Here is an 18,553-nt window from a genome sequence, read left to right on the forward strand (position 1 = left end):
TAACAAAATTCTAGCAACATGAAATAAAATTCTTCTATGATATTATCGAGAAAGCTTTTGAATCTCACCTGAGATAAAATGATTACTGCAAACACGAGCTGTTTTGCTTTTAGCCTTTGTTAGATCAGCCCTGCCGATGTTGTTCAGCCGTGCTCGTCTCCTCTCCGTACTAAGCCTCAGAGTTTCCTCGCCCTCTTTCCGAATCACGGACAGAATTCTAAAAAATCAGAACGTGCCACGGTCACGTGTACTGCTGTGACCACAACCATATACAGCACAAAGATATGACATAGCTAAAAGAACGCTTAAAGCAGTGGAAAAACAAAGAGAGTTGCGCATGCGTGACTGTGTTTTGTATGGAATGTCACTTGACCTCGCATTTGTATCTCCACCAACATGGCCGACATCCGGGTTCCTATTTTGCTTTGACGTCGCTTGCAAGTCAAGGATAATGATTTTCTTTTCACTCCTCTGGCACATTACCAATAACAGTATTTGCCCTGCTGTTGCAGTATGTCATTTAATGTCCTGTTTTTTGAAAATTATCCCATTTCTATCGTCAAAGCACTTGCTGTCTCACACAGTCTGTAATGTCTTTATGTAAATCATCCCAGATACAAAAGAAGTATAAAACATTAACGAAACAAATGTACGTTACTAGCCATCTATATGGATATATCCAAGAGTGTACACTTTGATAGCAAAGTTATGGATAAACAAAGCATCATTTTCTCCATAATCATGACACCGTCATACTCATAAGTACCAGGCTCTCTCTCTCTCTCTCTCTCTCTCTCTCTCTCTCTCTCACTTATTTGCTAAATTTGTCGACCCGCATTTAGAAAAGTATTGAATATCAAACAGAAAAATTATATTGATATCAAAAGAGGCCAAGACTGACAGAGATAAGAGTTTGGCCGTGAGGATTATAGGATTTTTAGGAACTGCTTTTATTGTATTCAGCCTATTAATTTTGAAACCAAGGTCAGCCCTTTCCCCAACCTTCTCCTGTCAGAGAGAATTAGGGTGCTTAAAGCCGAAGAATAACAGCACCCATTACTCAGTTGGACACAGTACGGTATCACCACGAAACAAAGTGCGTCTGAATTAAAGCATTAACTACAGATTTGAACGTGCGCTCTAAACACAAGTTCACGCATACCTGCATTGTAGGTGAAGATTTTTGTCTGCACTGGAGATCCAAGCTGAATTGGAATGCAGATGGTTTCTGTTTCATTTGTTTTACGATCCTTGTGAGGACCATCAACTGACACAACTATTAATGCAGCTAAGTAACCTGATACTTATACCTAAATCTAATGATAACACCAGTAGATGCTGACCTCTTCTGCTCCTTGGACCTGCCTGATCCATCCTGATGCCCTACATCTGGCTGAAGTCTCATCACATCGCTCCTGTAGAGGATGGCCCCATATGGACAGTTGAAAGTCGCACTTGTAAGATGCTCTGGACACTTACAGTAATGCTTCTATTTCTGAGGACTACAGCTGACTTACTAACTTTAGGAATGCAGTTGTCATGAACGGTGTTGCACTCAAGTTTCCATTAATGAAGAGTTATAACATCAACGAAACTGACTTCATGTTAAAACTGTTAAAAATGTTATAATCACATTGTCTGTTATCACCCAAATGAGGATGGGTTCCCTTTTGAGTCTGGTTCCTCTCGAGATTTATTCTTCATATCGTCTGAGGGAGTTTTTCCTTGCCACCGTCGCCACAGGCTTGCTCATTGGGGATAGATTAGGGATAAAATTAGCTCATGTTTAAAGTCATTAAAATTCTGTAAAGTTGCTTTGTGACAATGTCTGTTGTTTAAAGCGCTATAAAAAGAAACTTGACCAGTAAGCAAAAGGAAAATTTTTTTTTTTTTTTTGCTCTTGTAGGTTTTTTTTTGTTTGTTTTTGTTTTTTTGCTCATCCGGCCATAGGCCAGGTTGGATGAGCTCATGTGATCATGTGTCGTCTGTCCGTCTGTCGTCGTTGTCCGTCCACAATGCACAAAAATCACTACTCCTCCTACAGGATTGATCGGATTTCAATCAAACTCGCCTACAATGTTCCCCAGGTGGTTGTGCATAAAAGTTGTCAAGACGGTGGCGCCACCTGTCATTTACAATTTTATGGGCGTCTGAAATTTTTTGGGTGACTCGTCACATTAAACGCTATTCTTCGTAAAACTGCTGGGATGTTTTTACTGAAACTCATCTAGAAGACTCTAAAGACATATACCATGGATGAGGCTACAGAGGGGTCACATGCAATTTCCCCAAAATCGCTACACCTCATACAGGAGTGATCAGATTTTTATCAAACTCATATGGAATGTTTCTCCTAGGTTGGTTTGTATAAAAGTTATCAAGAGGGTGCCATCACCTGTCATATTTAACATTTTATGGGCGTTTGAAATTTTTGGGTGACTCGTCACACCAAATACTACTGTTTGTAAACTGCTAGGATGTTTTCACTGAAACTCACACAGAAGACTCTAAAGACATCCAACAAGAGTTGTTCACCAGGTGGCACCACGTACCATGGATGCGGCTACACAGGGGTCACACGCAATTTCACAAAAAATTGCTACTCCTCCTATTGACCCTTCCCACTCACGTGACCTTCGCAAACGCGACCGCCATTTTGGACATGAAGAAATAACGGTTTATGGCACAGACCCTTTCGGTTCTCGCTCATCTAGCTGCTACAATGACTGCTTAGACTGCAACAATAATACCTAACACACATTTAAGTATCCATCGTAAAGACGTGAAACTCGTCGAGTGACTAGTGTGTTCATTGATAAGCTAACACAATCTAAAAGTAGACATACCATCACACTGCCCTGGCGCTGTGTACAGTTTACCTTCTATGGTTTGTGCACTCACTATTTGCCATTGCTTTCTCCAACCCAGTGTTCGAACTGTGCCGATATTTTCGGGGGGTCCCTTTTTTCCCTTGGGGGGGGGGGGGGGGGGGTGCTTGCGCTTGCCTCAGAGCGCGGATCTCCAAACACATGAGAAGCCTATTTTACGCACATATCACGCGGACTCCACACCTCCACACACGCATCGCGTCTGAAGTCATAACTCATCAGGGGAAATCGTGTCCGCATTGGCATGTTCAAAAAACAACCTCGCGTCAACAATGATACCACACGCAAGAAAAAAAAAAAACAGTCAGGCTACTCAACACATCTGATCCACAGCAGCACCAAAGCATCACTGGAAATCATGTCAACAACCAATCTTCCATTTCAACACGCGTCAACAAACAAATGGCACCACAAACATGAACGAATCGGTCAGGCTACCGATTCCAAACCCACAGCAGACGAATAATTAAATGCATCTTACCTTAAAGCAGAATCGACCACAAAGGAAGTGTGTTGGCACTGTTGGCACACTTCCTTTCTACTAGTTTGTGTCCCCAACCTGGCAGCAGCAGTCGTTGTCATATCGGTTTATTTTATCTTTGATGTAAACACAACACTTCGGATATGCAAATGCTTCCCGTTACACACGATTGCTATGTCAATAAACATCATTTTGCCAATATTTTAGAGACCATCCATCTTCTCCGTCGGTCAGCGTCTGTCGGGATCCGATAAAATGATAAATCTTGCCTTGTGTTGATGGTTACTACATCCAGGTGCACAACAATATAATGGCATGATGGAAGTCTTGCTGAAAGTAAAAACTTTCTTTGATGTCTATATTCCTTTCGATGCTTCGCCGTCGTTCCTTGTTGTTGGCTGTGGTAGACTACTGGTAGTTCATGTCCAAAATGGCAGCCGTATTTGTCGTGACGTCACGTGGGATGGGTCAATAGGAGTGATCGGATTTCAAACTCACACACAACAACAGTGGCCGGTATGAGCTACAGCCTCATTGAGGCCATTTTTTTTTTCTCGTTTTGTTTTGCTTTGTATTTTTGGTAGAAAAGCAGTTTTCCTCATGGGGACCAACCAAATGTGCCCACAATTTCAAAACGGATAGAAATTTCTATCCTTGTGGGACAGACATGCAACCAGTAAAGCTGTTCTCGGTGTGCAGTCTAAAGCTAAATTTTTAAACTGACAGCATATTTGCAGGAGCCATTTTCTCATTCAGTATCCGTTCTGCCACACACACACTCATTAGAGTTATAATATCGTAGCTAGTTTGTGACTGCAGACCAATAAAATTAGCTGAAGAATGAACAGCAGCTTTAAATTAGACACGTTGCATTAATTTGCAACAGTTTGTAACAGGCTGATGACATTACATAAATATTTGCTATGCATTTTTTTTTTCAGTGAGCTTGATTAGATGAGTCACTTTTTCTTTCTCCCTCTCTCTCTCTCTCTCTCTCTCTCTCTCTGCTTATTCATTTAACACTAAATGTCACTAAATGTTGCTTTCTGTTTTCTATTAACCTCTGTGTTCAGTTTAATGCGAGGTGTGATAAAAGCTTTTTGAAGTCAGCCAAACCTCTTAATCAAGCCAAAGCGCATATAAACACATTCTGTTTGAAATGTTCTTAAGTGTGTTTATGTGGGGGCTGTCTGTCTTGTGTGGATAATTACACATATAAATGCACAGTGTGAACCTTTTACGATATCTGAAAATTCCTTTTGCCTCAAGCCTCTGTGTGTGTTTGTGTTGAACCCTTTTTGAGGATCACTAACAATAGTAATACCAGAGAAGTTAAAGGATTGTATGGAAATTTGGTGGGTACAGGTCAAGACCTACAGTTATTTTTCACATTAATAATAATAATAAGCCAAGCTTATTATTATTTGTCACATGTACACTGAAGCACAGACTTAAGCACACGGGGAAATTTAACCTCTGCATTTAACCCATCTGAAGCAGTGAACACATGCATGCACACACATATACACAATGCCCCCAGAGCGGTGGGCAGCTATGCTAGCCTGGCAAGCCAGACTAAATGTGAATATTTAGTCTGGCCTCGATCCGTAGACATTTCCGAAGCGGGTAGGAGGAACAAACCGCTGTCTTTCAAACTGTCTCTGTGCGTATAGGCCAACGCTCTGACCAATCAGCGCAACAGTGACTGTGATGTAGTCAGAGCGACAGAAAGCAGTGGGGGAGGCCTTGAAATAAATAATTTTTCAAAATGCGTATTAATTAATAAACAGGTTCTAGATATTAAGAAGTTTGGAGATAATGACCACAAGTTTGGAGTCTGTACCACATACACATTTTTTTCCAAGTGTTTTTCAAGGGTTTGCTTAAACTGTTTTTGAGAGTTTTTATTTAGTGGGTGTTTGGTGAAATAATTTCCCTTAAATTTAAAATAACGGGAAAATAAGAAACAATCAAAAAGTAATGTTTCAAAGCTGTTTATTAATTCTTCGTACTGCACAAACTAGCCCCATCCTTTTGGCTACGAGCGGAGCCAGCTGGTAGATCAGACTTTTGCCATAGCCGGTCGGCAAAACAGCAAAAACGTCCTTCTTGAAAAGGAATGAGCGGAGAGCCTCTTCCTGCTCATGTTTCAATGAAAACTCCAAGTTTAATTCTTCTAAAACTGATTCCAAAGCGGAGTCAAACACGCGCTGTTCACTAGCCGTAGCCATCTTTCCTGCTGCGCTTTCTCCAGCGTCGCGCAGCTTTGTCGTCACTCCTGCAAAAGCCCGCCCAAAGAATCCAAACAAAAACCTTGCGTTGTGATTGGCGGGCACGATTTGATGCCCGGGGTGTTTTTGTTTATATGGTGCGAGGCTAGACCCATTCGCTAGGCAAAAAATATTTTTGGCCGCTAGGCGGTTGGGTCTAGTTTACTAGGCTACAGCTATGCTATAGTGCCCGGGAAGCAGTTAGGGGTTGGTGCCTTGCTCAAGGGCACTTCAGCCCAACCTCAGCCCAAGGCCGCCCCATATTAACCTAACTGCATGTCTTTGGACTGTGGGGGGAAACCGGAGCACCCAGAGGAAACCCACACAGACACAGGGAAAACATGCAAACTCCACACAGAAAGGATCCCGTGAGCCGCTGGGCTCGAACCCAGAACCTTCTTGCTGTGACAGTGCTAACCACTACATCACCAAAGGTTATCTGTATTCTTATTGTCCATATTCCTCTTGGTTGCTCAAGGCTTTGTTCAAGGAGAAAGTTTCCTATCTGTTATGATCAGTCAGTGTACAGTACCAGAATTTTAGGGTTTATACGACTTTCAGACACAATGTATGAACAACAGAAGAAGGGCATGCAGTATTGTTTTTTTCTTTTTTTTTTTTTTTTACAACCTTCTGCTAACCACAACACCACCGTGCCACCACATTAAACATTAGAATGGGGGGAAAATGTGACATCAGTGATTTTGATCATGATGACCTTAGCACCAGATGGTCTGGTTTGACTATTTCAGAACCTTCTGGGATTTTCACAAACAACTGTGTGTAGAGTTTACACTGAATGGTCATGGAAAAAAAAACCCTACCCCATATGGACAGTTGAAAGTCGCACTTGTAAGATGCTCTGGACACTTACAGTAATGCTTCTATTTCTGAGGACTACAGCTGACTTACTAACTTTAGGAATGCAGTTGTCATGAACGGTGTTGCACTCAAGTTTCCATTAATGAAGAGTTATAACATCAACGAAACTGACTTCATGTTAAAACTGTTAAAAATGTTATAATCACATTGTCTGTTATCACCCAAATGAGGATGGGTTCCCTTTTGAGTCTGGTTCCTCTCGAGGTTTCTTCCTCATGCCGTCTGAGGGAGTTTTTCCTTGCCACCGCCGCCACAGGCTTACTCATTGGGGATAGATTAGGGATAAAATTAGCTCATGTTTAAAGTCATTAAAATTCTGTAAAGTTGCTTTGTGACAATGTCTATTGTTTAAAGCGCTATAAAAAGAAACTTGACCAGTAAGCAAAAGGAACATATTTTTTTTTTTGCTCTTGTAGGTTTTTTTTTGTTTGTTTTTGTTTTTTTGCTCATCCGGCCATAGGCCAGGTTGGATGAGCTCATGTGATCACGTGTCGTCTGTCTGTCTGTCGTCGTTGTCCGTCCACAATGCACAAAAATCACTACTCCTCCTACAGGATTGCTTGGATTTCAATCAAACTCGCCTACAATGTTCCCCAGGTGGTTGTGCATAAAAGTTGTCAAGACGGTGGCTGACAAAAAACCCTACCCTTCAAGGAGAACTGAAGTCATTTTTAAACTTGCTTTATTTCTTAATTAACGTGTTATTCAATTACGTTTTCGGTTTTAGTAACCTTATATCTTGACTCGTACTGGCAACTAATCGCAATTAAATATTATACTTATCGGCCTGTTCGGTTTTTAGCCATGTTGAATTTAGTTCGTTTGGTCCACGGCAGGCGTCGCTTATCCGCGCGATCTTCAGGAGACTTGTGCGAGACTTCGAAACGTGAAGTGTCAGCCAGGTGTCAGTTCCGCCATTTTGAAAACTGTTTTCCAAACGAAATATTGCACAAAAACTAGATGACGATTACTGCCTACTTTTTCCAAACTTTCCTGATTGTTATCAAAACAAACAAAACTTCTGGCTTGATTATGTCAGCATTCGAAAGAGGGCGCATGCGTCTTTTGACAACGTTGGCAGATGTCTGTCATTTTGATTTCCACTGTACGTTTTATTTCCGTCCTACGATGTCTCGCACAGGTCTCAACGAATCTCGTTTATGGCCGTTGCTTTGACATATGGACTGATATATTACAGAGCATATCTCAGTCACTCATAACTTGTTATAGCAGTGACAAAATAGCGATCAAAAACGCATTCCTGTATTTAATAAAATGAGATAAATAGAATTTTGATCATAAAAAATTTGCCTTCAGTTTTCCTTTCAGTGAGCAGTAGTTCTATCTGTGGAAATGCCTTGTTAATGAGAGTTAATGAGGTCAGAGGAGAATGGTTTGAGATCAGAGGAAGGCCACAGTACACACATCACTCTTTAGAACCATGGTGAGCAGAAAAGCATCTTAGAACACATAACATGTTGTAGCTTATCTGCCTTACAACAGTAGAAAGCCACACTCTTCCTGACCAGGTGATGTTTTTCCAGTGTTCAACTGTCCAGGTTAGGTGTGTATGTGTGTGTGCGCGCAAGCACATATATGAGAGAGGACCTGCGACTCTGGCAGAGTCCAAGCCTTATCCATTGCTTAATCTCGGTAATGAGCAATGCTGCAACTGTTGCCTCACTGTCTGCAGTTTCCTCTGATTGATCAGCCAAGAGTGTGCTTATGCTCGTTTTATTACTCTACAGTGTGACACTCCCATTCATCATCGAAGTGTATGAATCATGGGCTTGATCTTACAGGCTAATTGGTCATAACTCTTTTAGCCAGTTTTGCTGTACATCAGATTATTGCTTCTTTTTTGTGTTAAGTCAAATAGTTTTTTCATTTTTTTGTACAACTTTATGCATTTTTTTCTTTTAAGTGAGAAATTTCCTACTCTACCACCTAATTATTTTGCAGTTCTTAATTATGTCAAGAAATGTATATATTTTTATCACTTCAGTATATAAAACTCACTTCAATGTTTTATGTAAATCTAACTAAATTGATGTAGTCTGTGGTGTTATAGTTTACAGCCTGTAGGAATTGCTGTTTTTCAAAATCGCGCACTTCTGGAGTGATTAAGAGAGGACGCACTGGAGAAAATCAGTCAATTTACGTACAGTTTGTAGTTGTGGATCAAAATTTATTTGTGCTGGGAAAGCAGGAACTAACTTGTGGAACCTTCCTGAGAGTTCGGAGGAGAGATAGGGAAGGAAAAATCGGATATATCGGCTGCATCATTGGCATTACATTACAGGCATTAAACAGACGCTCTTATCCACGTACAATGAGCACACACACACAGCACTTGGGGAGCAGTTGGGGGTTAGGCGCCTTGCTCAAGAGCGCTTCAGCCATGGATTTTCCTGCCGGTCCAGGGAATTGAACCAGCGACCCTTTGGGCCCAAGGCTGCTTCTCTATCTAACCTTTAGGCCATGGCTGCCCCCATTGACTAATCATTTGCATATTAATGAGACAATATGCACTGATATCAAATCAATACCAAGTTCTTCTTCCTGTTCACCTTTAGCCCCAGCTGAAACATTTCTATCCTGATAGGCGTGGTCTCTTCTTTGATAACCCCGCCCACATCCACAGGGCGTGAGAGCTCACTAAATGCTTTGACGAGGATGAAAATGATGTAAACTGTATGCTTCGGCCTTGACCATGACCAGATCTGGGAAATTTTGGAGTGACATGTCAAAACACCGGGCGGCACGGTGGTGTAGTGGTTAGCGCTGTCGCCTCACAGCAAGAAGGTCCTGGGTTCGAGCCCCGGGGCCGGCGAGGGCCTTTCTGTGCGGAGTTTGCATGTTCTCCCCGTGTCCGCGTGGGTTTCCTCCGGGTGCTCCGGTTTCCCCCACAGTCCAAAGACATGCAGGTTAGGTTAACTGGTGACTCTAAATTGACCGTAGGTGTGAATGTGAGTGTGAATGCTTGTCTGTGTCTATGTGTCAGCCCTGTGATGACCTGGCGACTTGTCCAGGGTGTACCCCGCCTTTCGCCCGTAGTCAGCTGGGATAGGCTCCAGCTTGCCTGCGACCCTGTAGAAGGATAAAGCGGCTAGAGATAATGAGATGAGATGTCAAAACACCAATTGAGGGAATATCTTTTGGAAGAACAGTGTTCATCCCTCCTCTAGAGTTCCAGCGACTTGTAGAATCGATAACAGAAATCTGTTCTGGTTTCTGGTGATGGTTCACCGCCCTGCTAGTACACGTTATGTTGATTTTTCCTTTAATTTGTCACCTGTATGTCCTTAGTTTCTTTAACCATCTCTTGGTATGTCTTCCAGCTCTACATGAAGCTGCATTGTGAGGATGTACCCATGTTGGAGCACACTGAGCAGCTGTTAGGAGAACTCGGAGGAGAATTGGTCGCCCATGATGACGGGGATGAAGCCGGACCCTCTATTGATGACATTGGGGATGACTTCATTCAGAGCAGTGAGGATGAGCAGGAAGATGATGATGCCATGGAGCACTGAATGAGTGTGAATCTTTAATTTGTCTCAAGCCTATGTTCTTCTGTTCATTTTCTACTTTGTACTCTGTCGTGACTGTTTTTAAATTGTGGATTTGGAGACAATTTTGTCAAAAATCAACTTGTCACTTTGTCTTTAAAGTTGAGAACAGACGGCGAAGAATAACGGTGGAAAGAATGGGTATGTTTTTGTCCAGACACGCGTCAAGTTTTTGAAAAAAGGAGAATGATGAAGGTGTAATCCAAACGTGTCAAAGCTGTCGAGAAGTTTAGGCTGATGAATAAGTATATTGATTTATGGAACAATTCAGTTAGACAGCTACTTTACAAAAACATGACTAGGAATTAAAACTTTTAGTATGCGATAACATAATCCCCTGCTCCCTGAAGGATTTCTTTTCATGTTCACTTTCTCTCACACATTTTTGCAAGCTTTGTACTGACTTTGCTTTATCTGATGCAACAAGTGCCTTATATAGTAGGGCACAAAACCCCAAGAGCAACAGCAACAACGTTGTGTAGTGTTACAGTAAAGAGCCTGTACAGCCAAGACCAATCAGATGTTTGTACTGTACTATTCATCTTCTGGCATTTTTCACCACATGGTGACTTTAATAATCATTTCGGAATCATAATGACTCACATTTTCATTGTGGGCTGTACGTAATGACTCAGAAATGCCATCAGGGATTAAAAATTGCATTTTAAATCAAATTCTAGCCTCATGTTATTCTTTTCAGAAGTGTGTATTATGCTAATAATGACAACAGCCCCAGATGCTGTTATATCATTCAGATGATATTTTATCTGAGGATGAAAGACTTGATGCATCTTTATCCTGATTTGTCATTAAACAAATAGCAAGGAAAGTGCTAATTTGCTGCCAAATGAATCATTTCTGCCATGCTGGAGTGGAGGCAGAAAAAAAAAGCTGCTGCAAGATCCTAAAACTGAAAATGAAAAGAGTAGCACTTTACAAGACAGAGTCTTATTAGCTCACATGAGCTATTGCCATCACATGGCGTCCATCGTCCGGCCGGCCGTCCATCCATCCACAATTCACATAAATCGCTACTCCTCCCTGAGTTTTCAATGGATTTTGATTCTGATTGTTTTGTTTGGAAGATCTCATCAGTGTGTACATTATTTATTTATTCCCTGGTTTCGTGATTTCTCATTTAACAAGTTGCTAATTAGGCCAATTAACAAACTTTTGGGAAAATCGCTACTCCTCCCTGAGTTTTCAATGGATTTTGATTCTGATTGTTTTGTTTTGAAGATCTAATTGTTCTCACAAATAGCAACTTGGCTAATTATAAATGAGTCTGGTTTCTCATGGTACCGTCGTGTGAGCTACTGCGTCGCTGACACTCTGGTTAATTCAATTCAGATGGCACATGTATCAGGGACGTGTTTAGCCTATTTTTGGGGGCGCTCAAGCACCCCCAAAAACGAGCTCAGCACCCCCTAGCTCAGCACCCTCAAAAACACTGCTTTTGGACGTAATTTTCAGAAATAAGTGCCCTTGCGCACTGCGCAATGAATGTGTGCGTGGGCGTGTGTGTTCTTGAATTCATCTGTTACGTGATAGTTCTATGACCAGTAAAATACCTCTCCTCCTTGCGTCCCTTCTGATTGGGTTGCCTATCCGCGCGAGTGCTTGCTACGACATGGTGTTTTTTTTAACTGGATTCCACGCCCATGAGGAACTCGAAATAGCACCTGAGTATTACTGGCATAGCGAGATGTGAAGGTATGGACTGGAGTTAAGTAATTAACAATTACCACTGTTCAAAATGAATAGCTCCAACATTATAAATGCAGTAGTAGGTCTTGTTTAGTTAAAAATATAACGTAAATATTTGTGTCAGTGGTTGTAAATGTGTAGATATCATAGTTTATTGGGTCAGCTTCTGTTAAAACATTGCATAAGTCTAGTCTTGTCTAGTCTAGTCTTCTTGTCTAGTTAAGTCTAGTCTAAATGCGGAATAAACGTGGAAACACTGTCGTTCAAGCCAGGTGCCTCTGTCAGTTCTGGGGGCTAAGCACCCCCAAAGATCAGATGCTAGAATCGCCCCTGATGTGTATCAATAGATATGATTACAAAGTATTTTTAGAGAGATTTGCCTGTAGATATACAGTACTCTGGGAAAGTCTTAGGCACGTGTAAAGAAACGCTGTCAACCAAAAATGGCTTAAAAATAATTAAATGAAATGTTTCAACATTAAAAAAAAAAAAAACTATAGACAGTAGTAAGCCATAATAAATGAAACAAAGTTGATATTTGGTGCAAGATGACCCTTTGCTTTAAAAAAAAAAAACAACCCACCACCACCACCAAAATAGTAGTCTCAGGTACAATGAGTGCAGTTTTATGCGGAAATGAGCTGTAGGTTTTACTGAGCATCTTACAGAACCAGCCACAGTTCTTCTGGACACTTTGACGGTCACATTCGCTTCTTCATTTTGCACCAAAACCCAGTAGCCTTCATTCTGTTTTCTTTTTTAATCTGAAAAGTGCTCTCTTATATAATATGCTGCTCAGGTACAAACTTTATTTTTCTGTAACATTTAATTTTGTCCTAAAAAACGAACGTTTGGACTCTAAAATATTTTTGTCCTGACTCGATAATGTAGAAGTCATAAAATAGAAATCCATAACAAAGTTTGTATGGGGGAAAAAAAAAGGGTGCCTCAGACTTGCACAGTAGTGTAGATCCTTAGGGCCCACAGCAGTAGAAGTGTGTCTCGAACAGGCAGCAGGAGTGCACGTATCACTCAAAAGAGAGATACCGACAGGTCGAATTATGATAGAGAGCCAGAAGGGACTAGACATTAGAGCACCCTGCAACATAAAGTGCCATTTAAGGTCAGAATTGTGAATACCTAAGACACACCTCTGAATTTAATCATGTGACCGATACCACTCCACTCCATGCACCTCCATATTTGTCCTTGCTGGCTGTTTCATCATCTCATCTCATTATCTCTAGCCGCTTTATCCTGTTCTACAGGGTCGCAGGCAAGCTGGAGCCTATCCCAGCTGACTACGGGCGAAAGGCGGGGTACACCCTGGACAAGTCGCCAGGTCATCACAGGGCTGACACATAGACACAGACAAGCATTCATACTCACATTCACACCTACGGTCAATTTAGAGTCACCAGTTAACCTAACCTGCATGTCTTTGGACTGTGGGGGAAACCGGAGCACCCGGAGGAAACCCACGCGGACACGGGGAGAACATGCAAACTCCGCACAGAAAGGCCCTCGCCGGCCCCGGGGCTCGAACCCAGGACCTTCTTGCTGTGAGGCGACAGCGCTAACCACTACACCACCGTGCCGCCCTGTTTCATCATATTATAAATTTTTTAAAATGCTTTTATTTCACTTTTTACCTTGGAATAAATTGACTCATAAAGCAAATGTAAACGTGCTTGAAAAATTGTGAGCTTGACTGAAAGCCAGTATTTGTATTATGTCATTATTTCCTCATTATCATGCTGAGCTTTCTCAAGGCCTGAGTCGTCTGTCCTCAGCATGGTTATTATTTCTCTGTGAGATAATGGTTATTACTGAGACTATACTGTCTGAGTCATTTATGGTCTCTATATAGCTACAGAGATGCATTTCAGACACTTGGTGGATAGCAGGCTAGTGAAGCAAACCCTTGTTTTCTTCCTAAAAACACAATCTATAGCACATATTATAGACCTAATGCTAGCTGTGATCTCTAAACCTTGAAAACACCCAGAGATATTTAATCTGTAGTTCTTTTTTTGGCTTAAAAAGTAGATGTTTGATAAGGACTTGTAACAACACTGAGGAAATGTGAATTTTGTGTGGTTTCAGTAGTGACCGGTTCACTGCTTGGTTTTATATGCCATTCAATATCACAGACTTTATCTGAGATTTGACTGATTCATTCGAACAACTCCCTGTGTTTGGTTCATGATTGAAGTTGAGATAAGATGAAACATGATTCCTCCTTGGTTTCTCAATCTTACCTTTTTCAGCCCGTGACCTGAAAACTAATGGAAGTCCTCCATTCTTAAAGTGCAGTCAGCATGAATCAATGATATACGTGTATTCTATGTGGAAGTATTATTTGTTTTTGTGTGGGATGTAATGCTGTATACTTTGAGAAAATAAAGTACATTATTGTACCTTTTTAAGCCTGCAACAGCTTGTCACTGGGGCGGTACCCTCTAAGGTACTTATTTGTACCCTTTACAGTATATACTGCTCAGGAACATATTTGAATCTTTTTGGCCCTAAAAAGGTACACATAGTTACCTTGAGGTCCAAAAATGAGCCCTAGGGGGGTACATCAGTGTTGTAGTTGAGTCACTAAACCTCGGGTCCGAGTCCAGTCTCGAGTCCCCAGTGCTCAAGTCTGAGTCATTAAAGAAAATTTCAAGTCGAGTCCACTATTGATCCGAGTCGAGTCCGAGAACAAGACTCCATCTGCGCCATTTAACAGTGGCTGTTGCTGCCTTTATGTGAAAGCGTCTCTGCTTCTGTGTTGGACTAACGTTACTGCTTGAATGCCCCATTTTAGTTAATAGGCTACAGATAAAAAGTTCGTTCATCGCTTAACAAGCCCCGCCCACTATCAACAGGGCAAATAACATGAGAGAGGGTTAACACTAGCTAGTTCATTGGTCAGCAAGCCCCGCTATCAACAGAGCAATGAACACAGCATGTCACTTCTCTGGGTGGAGTCTTGCCAAATGACGATTGAAATTCGAGGTTGTCCCCGTCGTCTCCTTGATAGTTCTTCTACATATGGAACACATAGCAGTGCATTTTTTCCCACTGCATGAGAAATCTGTATAAGCAAAGCAGACAATCCTAGGGGCGTTCTCTCCAGGCATTCTAGCACCATTAACATTAGTTTGTTCCTGAACATGATGTATGAACAGGTGAATGTGCATTCTCTTGCACAAAATTAGTATAAAAATTAATGTCAATATAAATATCCATCCATCCATTATCTGTAGCCACTTATCCTGTACAGGGTTGCAGGCAAGCTGGAGCCTATCCCGGCTGACTATGGGCGAGAGGTAGGGTACACCCTGGACAAGTCACCAGGTCATTGCAGGGCATAGATATTTATATCTTATGCCAAATTATTATGGCATGTTACAAAAAAATAAAGAAAAAAATCAAAGTCCTCGTCTCCAATTTACGAGTCAAAATGCAGTTAATACACGAGTCCACGTCCGAGTCATCAGTGCTCAAGTCCAAGCCAAGTCACAAGTCCTTTACCCCCTTACCCCCACCCCTGATTGCCCCCTCCTTTCCCCCCTTTCCCCCCAAGTCCCGTGTTTTAAAGTGTACTTGTGTTATTGTGTGCTTGTGCAGAGGTTTTTAAATGCTCCCACACTGTACTCCTGATAGGAGCATAGTGGGGGGGTGTTCTTTTTTTCCTCATCTTTCCTCATGTTACTACTGTGTTTCTTTTTCTTTTATCCCTGTCTTCCTGTCCTGTTCCCCCTCTGTAAGGACAGGTTGATGGTAAATTTCACTGGTAACAGTGATAATAAAGGGTTCATTCATTCATTCATTCAAGTCTTAAAAATTAGGGGATGAGTTGGACTTGAGTCCAAGTCCTGGACTGGAGTACTACAAGCCTTGGGTACATTAGTGTAGATTGTACCTTGGGGGACAGAAATGGGATCCTACTGTACCCCTATTTCTGATAGTGTATGCTTCATCTATCCAAAAATTACAATAAATGATACAATAATAGGCGGCACGGTGGTGTAGTGGTTAGCGCTGTCGCCTCACAGCAAGAAGGTCCTGGGTTCGAGCCCCGGGGCCGGCGAGGGCCTTTCCGTGTGGAGTTTGCATGTTCTCCCCGTGTCCGCGTGGGTTTCCTCCGGGTGCTCCGGTTTCCCCCACAGTCCAAAGACATGCAGGTTAGGTTAACTGGTGACTCTAAATTGACTGTAGGTGTGAATGTGAGTGTGAATGGTTGTCTGTGTCTATGTGTCAGCCCTGTGATGACCTGGCGACTTGTCCAGGGTGTACCCTGCCTTTCGCCCATAGTCAGCTGGGATAGGCTCCAGCTTGCCTGCGACCCTGTAGAAGGATAAAGCGGCTAGAGATAATGAGATGAGATGAGATACAATAATAAGACTGCATGATGGTACAGTGGTGAACACTATCTTCTCACAGCAAGAACATTCTGGGTTCAAACCTCATGGCTGACTGAGGCCTTTCTGTATGGAGTTGCATATTCTCCCTGTGCCTATGGGAAAACATTCTGTGTATCACCTCCACCTTTTCATTCTTGTTGTTTGTTGAACACATCACATTTCTGCAGTGCATTGGAACTGTCTTTTGGTTCAGTTTGCTCCTCAGGATTCAGTTGAGCAGCTCATATTTACAGAAATATATCACCCACACCCCAAAATCTAAGTTTGATTCATGCATTTTGGTTGATTCAGGATCTAAATGCTTTCTCACTGCATTGGAGCCATGCTAGAGCTTCCTTGGAAGTAGACTGGGAGATACTTTTCCCCACTTATGTTCTGGCCACCTCCTGTTTATTTTTATGTACTGATATTTTCAGGTGGTAAGGTGGTACAGTGGGAAGTATCTCACAATGCCAGGGTCCCTGGTTTGATCCTGAGCCCAGGTTACTGCTTGTGTGGAGTTTCTGTGTATGTTTTCCCCATGTCCATGTGAGTTTCCTTCAGTTTTCCTCCCACTTCTCAAAAACCTGCCAACAGGTGGATTGGTGATTCAGAATTTCCTCCAGGTGTGAATGACATCCTGCAATGGCCTGGCATCCCATCCAGAGTGTATTCCATCCTACACCAAGCATTCCTGGGATAGGCTCCAGATCCAGATGAAAGAATGAATGAATGAACGAACAAGATTATCAATGATGGCATAGCTTGCTCTGGCCCTGTCTAGTCCAGAAGGAATGATCTAAAGTGGGCCACCTTGCACAATAAATGTTGCAAGCTATATACAGAAGCTAGATACACCCTAGGAATACCTATCTATTTGCCAGAAAGAATCCAAAATGGTGAGGAATTGACCGAGAAGTGATTTTTGTTGAACTGCTCATTAAGGCTTAATTAGTCCATAACTTCATTAATAATTGTAATTAAGCGAATCGGGGTAGAAGTTACGTATACGCACCCTAGGTACCCCTACCTTCATGTCAGAAAGAATCAAAATCGGTGAAGAATTGAGGAAGAAGAAGCGATTTGTGTGGAAACTGCTCGTTAGGGCTTTATTACTCCATATCGTCATTATTAACTGCAATTATGCAAATTTGTGTAGAAGCTATATACACCTCAGACAGACCTACCTTCCTGCCAAAAAGAATAAAAATCAGTGAAGAAGCGATTTTCATGAAATAAGGATGACAGGCGACGGACAACACATGATGGCATAAGCTTGTCACCTGTCGGCCGGATGAGCTAATAATTATTATATTTAATATTCTCTCAAATAGGCCTATAAGTGGTAACCAACGAATGGCTCACTGAGCCAGGTAGGACATGTTGTGAGCTCTGAGATGCTTTTCTACTCAATATGGCTGTAAAAATCAGTTATTTGAGCTGTAGCCTTCCTGTCAACTCAAACCAGTTTGGCAATTCTCCTACAACCTCATCAGGATGGCAGTTCCACCCACAGACTGCCTCTCACTGGATGTTCTTGTTTCTCACACCAAATTCAAGTGATCGTTGTGCACAGGAGTTTCTAAAATATGCAAACCAGTCCATCTGGCACTGACATCCCTGCCACAAAGTCAAAGTCACTGAGAGCACTTTTTTTCTCCATTCTGGTTTATGATGCAAACATTAGCTAAAGCTCTTGACCTGTATCTGCATGATTTTATGCATTGCACTGCTGCCACATTATTGGCTAATTAGGTAATTGTATGAATGAGCAGGAGCATGGGTGTTCTTGGGGCCAGTGAGTGTATATACATAGTTATCCAAAATATCCCATCAAAGAAACTGCCCTCCCATTATCTATTAAAGGTTGAAAACATTAATCTGTTTTGCCAACATAAAAAAACCCAAAAGGACAAGCAAAGGACAAAGGCTGAAGGTTATCAAGCAGAACACAAAACACACTCATTCTCTTTTATATGAGGGCTGAAGGACTTTGTTCGCATTGACCTTGTGAAACATTAAACAAGAAAAAAACAACAGACCCATCCAGCTGCTTAGGTAAGAGTGTGCGTGCTCCCTACTGAGCATGTGCATAAACATTTCTTGGCATCTAACCCACTGGTTTAGGTGGTTTGTGTCCAGAAACCGTGTACGCTCTACTTCACTTCCTAATAGATCATAGAGTAGTGAGGATAATGGTGAAGGCTTTGCTACTTTGCTTTGCGTTATTTTTCAGAGTCTTACATTAAAAACAGAATTGTTTGCATGCATGTATATTGCGTCTGTTCTCCAAAATATTCCATGAGTCTAATTTGTATATAAATTATATATTATGAAATAAAAAGCAAAAATATGGGAC

At 41.8% G+C, this 18,553-nt stretch overlaps 1 protein-coding gene across 2 annotated transcripts in view; it reads left to right on the forward strand.

Moving 5' to 3' along the window:
- The window catches only part of si:dkey-12j5.1 (uncharacterized), a 192,627-nt gene extending 181,863 nt beyond the window's left edge, over positions 1-10,764 (forward strand). For both annotated transcript variants that reach the window (XM_060900199.1, XM_060900200.1), the window contains one exon: positions 9,863-10,764. In XM_060900199.1, the coding sequence (XP_060756182.1) occupies positions 9,863-10,054 (192 nt within the window). In that variant the 3' untranslated portion in view covers positions 10,055-10,764. The remainder of the gene's footprint in view (positions 1-9,862) is intronic.
- Positions 10,765-18,553: the final 7,789 nt, after the last annotated feature.

The sequence above is a fragment of the Neoarius graeffei genome, chromosome 19, assembly GCF_027579695.1.
Source record: "Neoarius graeffei isolate fNeoGra1 chromosome 19, fNeoGra1.pri, whole genome shotgun sequence".
NCBI lineage: Eukaryota > Metazoa > Chordata > Actinopteri > Siluriformes > Ariidae > Neoarius > Neoarius graeffei.